The following is a 12164-nucleotide window of genomic DNA, read 5'->3' as shown; positions in this document are numbered from 1 at the left end:
TTGTGAGTGTAGCCTTTGCGTAAACACTAATGATGTGTCACATCCTCGCATGAAATTGTCGGCCAAAATGCTGCTTAGTTTCTTATACATGTCACGAGAAAAATAATCTTTCTGAAGTATAATGTTTTCATCTCATCGCGGTTTACATCTCTTCATTTGAACAAATTTATTTCAAAAGCATGTTTGACCGCTAACATAAATCATGTAACCGCAATAAAATAAAGCTATGTCCCAACCTAACCTCCGTAACGTAGATTTATAGGGCACTTTTTAAATTGTCGTTTCTCGCAGACAAGTGACTTTTTGTGAGTAATTCTTTTCCGATAAACCGCAGAGGGTTCGAAGTTTTAAAAAAACATATAAACCATTACGTTACCAGGAACTTCACATTTCGACTATTCGCATACTGCAAATGAGTGGATTTTGGGAGAATGGCTGTAAATATCAATCATAAACTTGTTCAAATTCAGCTTCCGTTACTGTCCCTGGACGTATCAACTTTTTAAGTAGAATAATTGTACCATTAATAAAATCTGTAAAAAGATCCTTTGGAAGCAAAGAATGCAAACAAGAAGAATAATAGCAGACTCGGTTTGATTGACTCAGTTCATAAAACTGATTTAAAACTTATTTAAAGGAATATAGAAATTTAAAAGTTTAGATCATTAAGAACAATTGTCAGTCATCAGGAACTTTGTATACTTAAAAGTCTATTTTTGCACAATTAACACTCGATATTGACCCACTTACTGATAATCAGTGTAAAATATCTCTACTTGGTAGAGCGGAAAAGAGCCGTCCAGTCATATAAACAACAGCATCAATTTCAAAGTATGATATAAATTCTTAAACAAATACAAACTGGACTACTAAGCATAGTTAAGGTAATGGACCCATAATTACAATTTTAATGTTTTTAACTCGAATGGGACAAAAAAATGTGCGAGTGAACGGTTGTTTTCGAGCTGTCAAATAAAATACCCTGACGACGAGTTCGAGCGAAAGGCAGTGTACGATTTATTCGAGTTCATGTTGAAGTTTGACTCGACAGTCATGAGATGTAAATTAACTCGGTATAACATACCTTCCAGCAAAACAAAAAAAGAATAAATCAAATCACTCGCGGAGAGTTCGTTATTTGTTTATTTGTTTATATTATGGATCCACTACCTTAAGTCGTATTATTCTGTTATGTGACTTCACACACCGCCTGTGGAATTATATTTAAAAATCTTACCAATATAAATAAAGTTTTCTGTGTATATGAACAGGAAAAACGCATTCTAGTGTGCCTCAAATTAAACACATTTCAATCTGCATTACAGGTTAAAAGATAATATTGTTCGGTCAGAAAACGGACAAATATATCTGACTGAACTAGAAAGAAAACTTCGTGGTAGAGCCAGTACCCAAGCTATTGGTAAAGCCATGAAAGCTGTTTTTAAAGGGGTACTTGTGAAGTCAACAAGAAGCAAGGAATACTGGGCAAAACTAACTAAGCTGTATATGGGTGTTGAATGGAAGAAACCCCCACAAGAGTGTAGTTCTATCCACAGTCATGGCCTACATTCTGAACCTGAAGCAGTTCTTAGTAATAATCAACAAGTAGCCAATGTTAATGAAAATGAGGTACACTTAATTGAATCTGACCATTGCGACATGCAAACTGTATTAGAATCAATTATTCAGAATATAGACGACAGTAAACCGCACTTGCATAAATTAGGCTTAAGTGACAAAATGACTGTCATGTTAAAGTCACAGTTTGAAAATGCAAAAAAGACTCCTAGAAGTCGACGATGGGATAGAAATATAATAAGACTTTGCCTAACATTGTACTGTCGTTCTCCTAAGAACTATGAATATATTTCAAAAAGTGGGTTTTTAGTTCTCCCATCCTCAAAATTAATCCAAAAGTACAAAAACAAGGCAGACCAAAATGCAGGAATTAACAAGGACATTTTAGAATGGATGAAGAGCGAAGCCGAACTGTGTAACTTGCCTGATGAGGGTTATGAAGGGGGTTTGATTATGGATGAAATGGCCCTTCAAGATGATATTCAGTTGAAGAGAAGGGGAGATGAATTTGAACTGATTGGTTTCACTGAAGTTTGTGACGAATCTGTACATATGAAAACTCTAATGGGCTCACACGATTTAAAACTTGCGACGCATGCATTACAGATTTTGTTTTTGGGTCATACAGGTTTTAGATTCCCTTTCGCCCACTATGCAACTGAACAGGCTAGTCCGTCCGAATTATACTTAATATTCTGGAAAGCCGTAAAACTTTTAAGTCTGTATGGATTCCGTGTAACATATCTCAGTCTTGATGGTGCACAAAGTAACCGGTCATTTATGAAAATGCTTTTACCAGAAGATCAGAAAACGTCCGATACTATGCAAACAATGGTCTTCAGCAATATTTATGACCGAATGATGCCAAAAATAAGTATAATCATGGATTACTCCCATGTAATGAAAAAAATTAGGAATAATCTGTCAAAGAGTGGTCATTCACAAAGTCATAAAAAATTACTAATGTATAACGACAATTGCATAATATGGGAACACTGGTTCAAATCTTATCAATGGGATGTTACTGTTAACTCATTAAAGGTTTATCCTCAGCTAACACAAGACCATTTCTTTTTAAACTCACAATTAAAGATGAGGAACAAGCTTGCGGAATCTGTTTTAGATGAAAATATGTTGCACCTAATGCAACTTTATCAGAAATCGCTCGGAGAAGAGGGTACTGAACTTGATAGTAGTATTGAGCTTTTGAAACACACGTCTGTTTTGGTAAAAAATTTCAGGGATAAAAGACCTATTTCAAACTATGAAGATGTCCGCCTGGTTCAGAACAGAACTGTTTTAAAGTGGTTCCAAAAATGGGAGAATACTGTCAAAGATACTGATAAAAAGGTGAAAGAGAAAAGCTTGATATCATTTCAGACCAGAGAGGATATTGTGTCCCTCATACTTGGATTTGACAGTATGTGTAAAATAAAATTCAGTCAGTCGGCTGGTTCTGTTGTGCCAAGTAGAGTAAATAGTGACGTTATCGAAAATATCTTCTCCCAACAACGAGGTCTTCATAACGGTTCCAATACCAATCCAGATTATTTAACATATAGCAGAACCATGAACACTATCATTCTCGGTGAAAACACCGTATCTCGTAAATCCAATACAGGTGGTACAAGTGCTGGAGCTATGTTCTATGAGCCAGGTGTTAAGAGACAACCACTGAAGGTGATTCAGAATAATCATATACACAGAGTAGGTATTTTTGTTAATATACATAAGGTAGTCCTGCACGTTTGATTAACCAGAAGTAATGGCGGAACGTCATTTATCAGGAAAACAGAATAAGTCTGGACTTGGAACATGAATTTAATGAAAATGAAACTCTTTTTGTAAATTTGTCCGCACAGCTACCTGCACATACGACAGTATATCAGTTAAGAACGATAAATGTAATATTAGTTATACCGCTATTTATATTCGGACACCGAAAATTAATTTACAGAAATATACGGAATATTCATGAATGCCAGGTCAATACTTTCGGACAATAACTTAGGAACTATGACGCGCCAGGTATAAATTATCGCTGACTGGCCGAGTGTGTATATCGATGTAAACGTCACACAGAACTTCCTTTTATTTTAGATCTGTATTTTTTTGTCGTCTGCTAGACGGGATTGAACAAAAACAAAAATGCATTGTTTTGCATTATTAAAAAGTAATAAAGTAACACACAATTCAGTCCTCCAAAACCCAAACTAGTTTAATGTGTTAGAAAAAAAAGATAGATATACATTAGTAATTTTACCCTCTGGAAAGTGATTAATATTTTAGTTAATTATACTTAATTACTTTGCGATTATCAATACTAGATACAGTCGAGACTGGCTTAACGACCCCCTGAATTTAGCAACTCCCTGTCATATGCGACCCTATTTTATGCTCCGGACGCAATTTATTAAGAAAATAGTCTGAATTAAGCAACCCCCTGCCTTACGCGACAAGCGACTGTAAAATTAGGCTCCAGAATCGATTATTAGACCATTTTCAGCGGCGTTGAGACGCTCCCTCGCAAGATTTAACACGACAGAGTTACCGTTCGTTATCTCGCGTGAAGTTGTTTGAGGCGAGAATTTATTTGTTTACAAAACATGGCCGATGAAAAATGTGAAAAAAAATAACTGTTTTATCATTAAACAGCGTGTTAAGTCACTAGAACTGCTCGATTGGGGAAAACCAGAGTATAAAGTCGCTGAAGAATTCTGAGTCTGGGCATACATTAACAATGTTCCCCGTGGAACAAAAAGAAGGCGATATTTAACAGAAAACGACGAAGTAAACATGGTTTTAAGATGCAGTCAATAAACGAATAAATATCACGGGACCATTAATACACAAAGAAAAAATGAACATTAACCTCGGTGTGTAAACAGTTCATCTAATGGAACATTTATATTTTAAAATCCCAACTACTGCTCACCTTTATTCTCTTGCTAGATCATGAGCTTAAATTTGTTTTATCAACATCAAACGAATGATGCAAACTATTTTAAATGTTATATTTTATCAAAATGTAATTAAAGAAATAGTACTTAAACATTTTTTACTCGTACCTTAAAATATGCCTATATATAAGTATCCAATATACATGAAAAATCAAGCAGATATCTGTATATATAAAACCAGCGTCAGCAAGTTGAGCGAGACTGTTTTAAGAGACTCCCTGTCATATATGACCTTTTTTTGCTGCTTCCCAAAGTCGGTCTCTTAAAACAGTCTCGACTGTACCTGCATAGAAAGAGAATGATTTATTGTAAGTTACCAGTAGATCTAGAATTTTATACGTATTCTACAATATGAACAATATAGTTGTCTGGAAGCGCTTATCAGCTGTGTACGTATTGTTTAGTTTCATAGTTGTAGGTTAACATGTTATGTTTAATAGTTAAAATTGAACGATCCTTTCAGGTTTCATACCAGTCAAACTGAGCTACATTCCTCTTAAGGAAAGCTTGGCTATTTTTAGAATAGATTTCGCGCGGTGGATTATGGTATTCATACAAAAATTTGTATGTTTGTAATCGGTTTGTTACTGACTCTGTATTCGCTAGGACAGATCAGAGTAATAGATTACTCCTAAATCAGGCAAATATATCAAAAACAAGTGCACGGGTCTACACATTTTACCCTCATATGTTTAAAAATGACCTCGAGAAGTTTCATAAAAATCTACATACAGCTGCATCGCCGCTCATTATGAAAAACTCTGTGCGCGGTCCAAATTTTTCATATCTGTCTAGAAAAAATGTACCCGTGCCTTTTTATCTGCCTAATTTTCCGATTATTTTCTGAAAATTTAAAAATTCAAGGTCTCATCAAATTCTAGTTGCAGAAATGTGTAGATCAAAACGTGCAAAACTACCTTGATGTCTAATTTTCTGATTCTAAGCTTTTTGGCTGAAACATGTATACAGTCAAACCTGTGTAAGTGATCACCTATGAACAGAGACCACTTAGCTATAAAGACCATATGTTTTATTTCCAATTTTAACATTTACAGTGTATTTAAACCTGTGAATAAAGGCCACCTTCCAATAAAGACCACATTTTGGCTCTTTCAAGGGTGGTCTTTACCGACAGCTTTGACTGTATCTCTGTAAAGTATTAACATGATTAACAAGATTCAAGATTCAGTAGACGCATTTATTAAAGTTCCACCGTTAAACATTGAAATCTACTTCAAATTGTTATGACTTTATAAAAGTAAATAATCAAATACATTCACTAAAATATTTGCAATACGACAAAGATAACAACATGTTAGGAAAAATGTCTACTTTAGATACACAGAACGTTTTTCATACTATCAGATTTTTGTTTCAGACTTAGAAATTTACTGACACAACGGACAAATGTATACTGCATCTGGATTTAAAAAGTAGTCAAAATCATCTTCATCAAGCCCTACGCAGTCCTTATGGTACCAGATATTACATGCATCACAGCAGATCCAGTTTTCGTCTTCCTTTTCAAATTTACCACATATTCCGCATGCTTCACTTGCGTCATCATATTTATCTCTACTAACACATTGTTTCAGCTGTTTACCTTTTCCCTTTACACTGGAGTCCTTATTACAAGTACTATGTAATTTACCCCGTTTATCTAATGTGTCTTTTATTGGATGTTCCCGTTTTCTTTTTCCTTTAGATTTAGATTTAAGTCTAACCTTGGCTTCTGTAGTGGCTTTCCTCCTTTTTACATTTGCATCCTCGGATCTCTCTTCAGCGCTGTTGGTAAATGATTGTTCAAGCTGAATGCTTATTTCCCTTGATACACCAGATGTGCTTGGTAGAGGTTCCAATCTGTTTAGTACCGTTACTGAAGAATTGCTCTGTACTCCTTCATCGAAATAGTGTGTGTGAAGCATTTTAACGCAGTCTTCTCTTTTCAGAGTTTCCAATAGTTGCGTGCCTAGCTGTTGTTTAACATTTTTTGATGAGGCATCCTGACCGTATGCTTTAAGTAACAGTATGATATCGGACTTTTTGAAATCACTGTAAAATGTTTCATTTTGTAAAGCAGATGCCTTAAGCTTGTAATGGGAAACGCTCTTTCCATTCGATTTGTCATCTTTTATGAATTTTACTGTTACTGTTTCGATGTTTTTCTTAGCACTCTTGTCTAATACTTTTTTTCTGAGGGCTTTTCCCTTTTCTCTCTTCAGCACTCGTAAATAGTCTTTCCGAAACTGGGAGAATACCACTGATACAAAGAGGCGAATTATTCTGTCATAAATATCTAAAATATTCGTGCAAGTATCTGCGAGAAATTCGCAAACTTCCTCTACAATAAATCCCGATTCTGGATCTTTATTGTCCACATTTTCCCTTTCAGACCTCTCTTTAAACATGAAACATTTTTTAAGAAAACATTCTATAAGTTCACCGTTCGACAAAAGTTTTTTCAGTACGTATCTGAACAGAAATTTTTTCTGTTTCACTAAAGTTTCATAATTCATAAGACCTCTTACTGTCATCTCTAAATTTTCGAAAAATTCAAACACATTGTCATTTATGTTAGTAAGTCCCTCACGAGTATTCTGTTTTCGTGAGGTTTCCTCTAATGTATCATCATACCGGGAATTATTGTGTAACTCCGTACATGACAAAGTCATGTTATCCAGAATACTTATCTGTTGTTTTAAAATATCTATTTCTGTTTCCATTCCAGGAATAAAAAGCGAATTCCTCATAACAGTGCAAAGACGAAAGCGGGTTTTTGAAACACAGTAGCCGCCTACATATCGTATTTTTCCTTTACCAGCAGACGACTGTGGATTCTCCGGTGACGGAAATATGATATGACTTGTTAATTCGCGTTTAACAGATTCAGCTTTATTTCGTAAGATATTGCCTTGAATAGTAAACATAACTGAAGTCAAAATGTGTGTTGAAAATGGAATGTCTTTAAATGTACTGATTTTTTCTATATATTCATTGGATGAGATATGTGAATTAAATAATGAATAAAACTCTGTAAAATTCGCCGGTGTCATGTTTCCTGGCGCAGAGGTACAACACTTTTCAAACATATTCTGAACACATTCGTGCTCATACCAGTACCATGATGAGATATACATGTTGCTTAATAAATCATTTAACGCTGAACGCGCAACCGATTCTGCAGGTGTTCCGATGAAATCACCTAAAGAGTTTGTAAAATCTATTTGCATTTTGGTTTCATTTGCTGAGAATGCATAGTTATGGTCTGTGCCAAGATGTGGGTCCTCGGGTCTACTGTAAGTGTGATCACTAAAGTCAATGTTGTCAATGTCATGTAGAATGTCCAGATCATCTGTCTCACTATCAGAAAAATTAGCGTCCTCAATATTTGAGTTGTCTTGGCATTCACTTGTTAAATCACGAGTAACATGGCAACAGTCTACAGATATTGTAGGCTGTTCTACTGGACAAATATTAGTATAAAACTGATCAACACAGCTCGGGTGTTTTTTACACATAAATTTTGAATAATTCAACACCCTCAGCCCATCCGACGACACAGCTCGACCAACTGCCACGCCTATTTGGCCTGGATAATTTGCGTGCTTACAATCAATTTCTACTAAAGGCAAACTCATGCCTTGCGCTTTGTGTATGGTAATGGCATAAGCCAGTCTTAATGGAAATTGATACCTTTTTGCTATAACAACTGATGTAAGGGGGTCATATTTACAGAATGCGAACCGTGTAATTTTCAAAACAATACCTTCGAATGAGACTTGAATGCAGTCATTCTCTATGGAAACAACTGTTCCAACTAGACCATTTACATATATTTCACTAATATTTCTTAACAGCATTACCCGTGCACCAACCTTCACACCTAACCGCTTTGGGGCAATAAACTTATTCAAGTAGTATACATCGCCGCTATCTTCTGACTCAAAAGTATGAAGAGGTGCATTTATAGTTTGTATATGTTCAAAGTTACTTAAATCAGCTTCAAGATTTCTAGCATGCAGCCTCACAATTTTTGACCGATCGTCTACATCAAGAGGCCTTGATAATGACTTTATAAACTGATTTGTCTTTTCACTTGGGCTCCCATGTTCAAGTTCATTTATAGAGTTAATCAAAACGGGCTCTCTCTGTCTGTGTATACTTTTCAAAATTATGATATGTGGAAAAAAGTTATTAAAAAAACTTGATTTAAAGCAATAATCTCCGTTATCCCCATAGATTTCATCTTTCACGGGGGGGAGTTGAAAAAAATCCCCGCTTAACACAACTTGAACTCCGCCAAATATTTTGTCACATCGTTCCACATATAAAACAAAATGATATTGAATATCTGGTAAATCTTTATAACTCAGGGCAAATTCTACGGAAGACAATTAGTGACAGGTACGTGCGTACTTCACTATATACATTGGTATATATAGCACATTATGACCACGCATATATTAAGCTGATTCAAGTGAAAAACAAATGGGTTGAACCAGAAGTTTCAAAAGGTTATGACGGCCGTCCCCTGAAATAAGTTAGGTAAACGATCAGAGTTATGGTAAAAAGTATAAAGTAAAAAGTAGATGTTTTATATGCAGTATTTTATATTTACTTTTGAAATAAAAACTAAATAAAACCATAGAAAATTTAAGATCTCAGTGGCAGAAGCAGGCCTTTGGCCGTATGTAAAGACAGTCAATAGGACTGGTGATCATCCGAAAATTCTGGACATGCTAGAATGCATTGGTTGGGATCCTGGAATTTCAGGGAGCAGGGACAACAAACTGTGGAATGAGAGAGTAACTCTGGAGTGCACTGGGTTTACTCTTAATGATAATAAGTAACAAACATTCTCGCAAACCAGATGTCTACCATGGTACCCCGGTAGAACGTTCGTCTCGGGTACCATGTCGAACATCTGATGAATGAGAATGGTAACAAAAGAATGCCATCATCAGTATTTTGCGACTTTATGTTAGAAGGGCGTATCGATCTGGTCTAGTTTCCACTTGGTTGTTTGTTTGAATTGTTTAAGAACCGAGTCATGAATATTAAACTTTGTATCCATATGTAAAATACGGTTCCTAACAAAGAAACTGTTCGGCTAAAATAAGATATAACAAAAATAGTATAATTTGAAATATTCACAAAGTGTGCGTTACGTCAATATGAATGGTTAATCTGTTCAGCGAGTGAGGATGCCGACACTAAAGTATTTAGTAGAAAATAGATCCTATCGATCCCTCTACGGTAACATGCGATATATACCAAATGAGATATACTATCTAATTAAAAAATTGGTCTTCCGGCACGTGCACAGAGCGTCTTACTTCGGATGTTTTGGAGGAATATATGCTTTTTCCTTGTGCGTAATAATCGTCCACATAACTTGTCCGAACCGTAACGTCTTACACATCAGCCCAAATATGGGCAGTATTGTTTTTTATTCCAAAATCTACCTTTAAATTGATACAAACACATATTTTTGGTACGATTCCCGATTGAGGCATTGATTTAAACATATTTTATTTCAAATATATGTGCATACTACACTTTACATTTCTAATATCGATAATATACATGTTGAAAAAGGATAAGATCCAAAAGTTAAGCTTATAAAGGTCTTCTCCTGTATGGGATAAATTACAGTGAATTAAGGCATTGCCTTATTTCATATTATTTTTAAAAATGGCACACTTTGTAGATCACCCCGAGTTGTAAGCACAAGAATGTGGCACTGACGCGAGTTTTATACTTATATAATTTGAGAATAATAGCTTTAATTGTTTTGATTGAAATTTCAACTATGTTTGCCATATTACTTCGTGAACTTCCGTATACTTATTTCGTCGATTTCCGTGACGCCAGCGTCATGACGTCACAGTAAATGCTATGCCAACAGTAACTATTAACAGTATCACACAGTGTAACAAACCCAGATCAGTAATTATGGATGAAAATTCGAGAAAACGGCGAGAGAAAAGGGTATAATGCCTACTAGACGGTCATCATTTCAAAGGTAAACTGATAGTTGTATGTACTAGAACATTATAATGTAGATTTGTTGATGGTATTTGATACCATGTCATCTACTATGGTCTTTCGGTTAAGGGGTTGCTATTTGTTAACACTGAAAATAAGAGATTATGTAACAGGAAAACAAACATTTTGAACTAGAATCTACTACAATAATTTAAAAATATTTTTGATGAGAAAAGTTGAAAATATTAACATACTGATCTGATGAAAAATAAGCACAACATGGTTTGTCGGCATAATACTGATAAAAACAGCGTTATATATTTGTCAAACAATATTATTTGTCGTTGGAAATGCTGTTCTTTTTTATATTTTCTACTTTTGAATATTTTAGGTACGGTTGTAGTCGTTTTATGACTTGTTGTTTCTTAAATCTGACCTCACCCCACCCATTCATTTCAAAGAAAATAAAAGAGTTACTGAACGTAGGAACAGTTGTTTTTTTTTTTAAATAACTGAAATATTTGTCTTTAAATTACCTCAAGACTGACGCGATTTGATGTGTAGGAGTGGGGATTTGGTGGTGGGGGTAAGAACTATAATTTGACTATTTGAATCATTTGCAAATATCTAGACATGCAATTAGAGAAAGTGTTAGAAAACAGCATGGATCCAGACCAGACTGCGCAGATGGTCTGGATCCATGCTGGTCGCAAATGCATTAAGTTGGTTTATGTTGGTTTTCTCAAGGTGTGAATAGTCGAATGTGCTATCTTATGGACAACGTTCGTTATAGCTGTATATGGTACGTCTTTGTATCAGTAATAAATTGTAAAATGCCGGCAACAACTTATGATTATGCATTTTGGTTTGAAATAATCTGGTGCCTTACAGAAGCAAATGAATATTTTAATTATGATTTACAGAATAGTATTTTAAAATCGATCGTCATTTTGATGGCGATATTTCCGGATCCAGTCGCTGTCCAAGAATGAAATGCGTGTATGCCTATATTGATATGTCTTAAACTAAAGAATAATTTGATAATTGTGGCTATAGTTCTCCATTATCGCAAACAACAACGCACTATTCAGCAATAAAAAATAATCGTTTTAGATATATTTAAAGTCAGTGAAAACCGCAGCTGCGTACTCTGCTGTCTCTATCCCCGTTGTGGGTTCAAAATCCCTAGATGACCACTTCTTGCAAATTTTCTTTCGTTTTTCCTTTTCGCCTTTTAGACATTTTCAGTTCTAAAAGGTCTTAAAACTAATAAAGAAAATGAACGTGTTTCTTAAAGCCCGGGTGAGGAAAATCTGATAACGTGGATTTAAAACAGTTTTTTATGATAAAATCCTTACTTGGCCACTCACACTGGTTGCAGTTAGCCTATGCACATGCTTTCAAACAAAAATTTTATTAGATACTTTCATGAAATTGTGTTTATGTTAGTATTTCACATATTTTTCTTTCGACGGCAAAAGTCACCTAAATATATGTTGAGCACTATAAATGGTGTGTGCTTTATTACACAAAAAATAACAATTTTGATATCAATAGACATTTATTTTGCCTAATATGATGGATAAATGTAACGAGTATAATAATGATAGTAATAATAACATATTTGGCAATAGCCAG

At 34.9% G+C, this 12164-nt stretch overlaps 1 protein-coding gene across 1 annotated transcript; it reads left to right on the top strand.

Annotated features, from left to right (window-relative positions):
• The first annotated feature begins 1219 nt into the window (after nt 1–1219).
• Nucleotides 1220–3842, top strand: LOC123538760 (uncharacterized). The gene has a single exon (XM_053530428.1). The coding sequence runs from the start codon at nt 1429–1431 to the stop codon at nt 3328–3330; it is 1902 nt and encodes a 633-aa protein (XP_053386403.1). The 5' UTR covers nt 1220–1428; the 3' UTR covers nt 3331–3842.
• Nucleotides 3843–12164: the final 8322 nt, after the last annotated feature.

Source organism: Mercenaria mercenaria, chromosome 18, assembly GCF_021730395.1.
Source record: "Mercenaria mercenaria strain notata chromosome 18, MADL_Memer_1, whole genome shotgun sequence".
Taxonomy (NCBI): Eukaryota; Metazoa; Mollusca; class Bivalvia; order Venerida; family Veneridae; genus Mercenaria; species Mercenaria mercenaria.
Note: the sequence above shows the minus strand (reverse complement) of the source record. Positions and strands in the feature narration are given on the sequence as shown.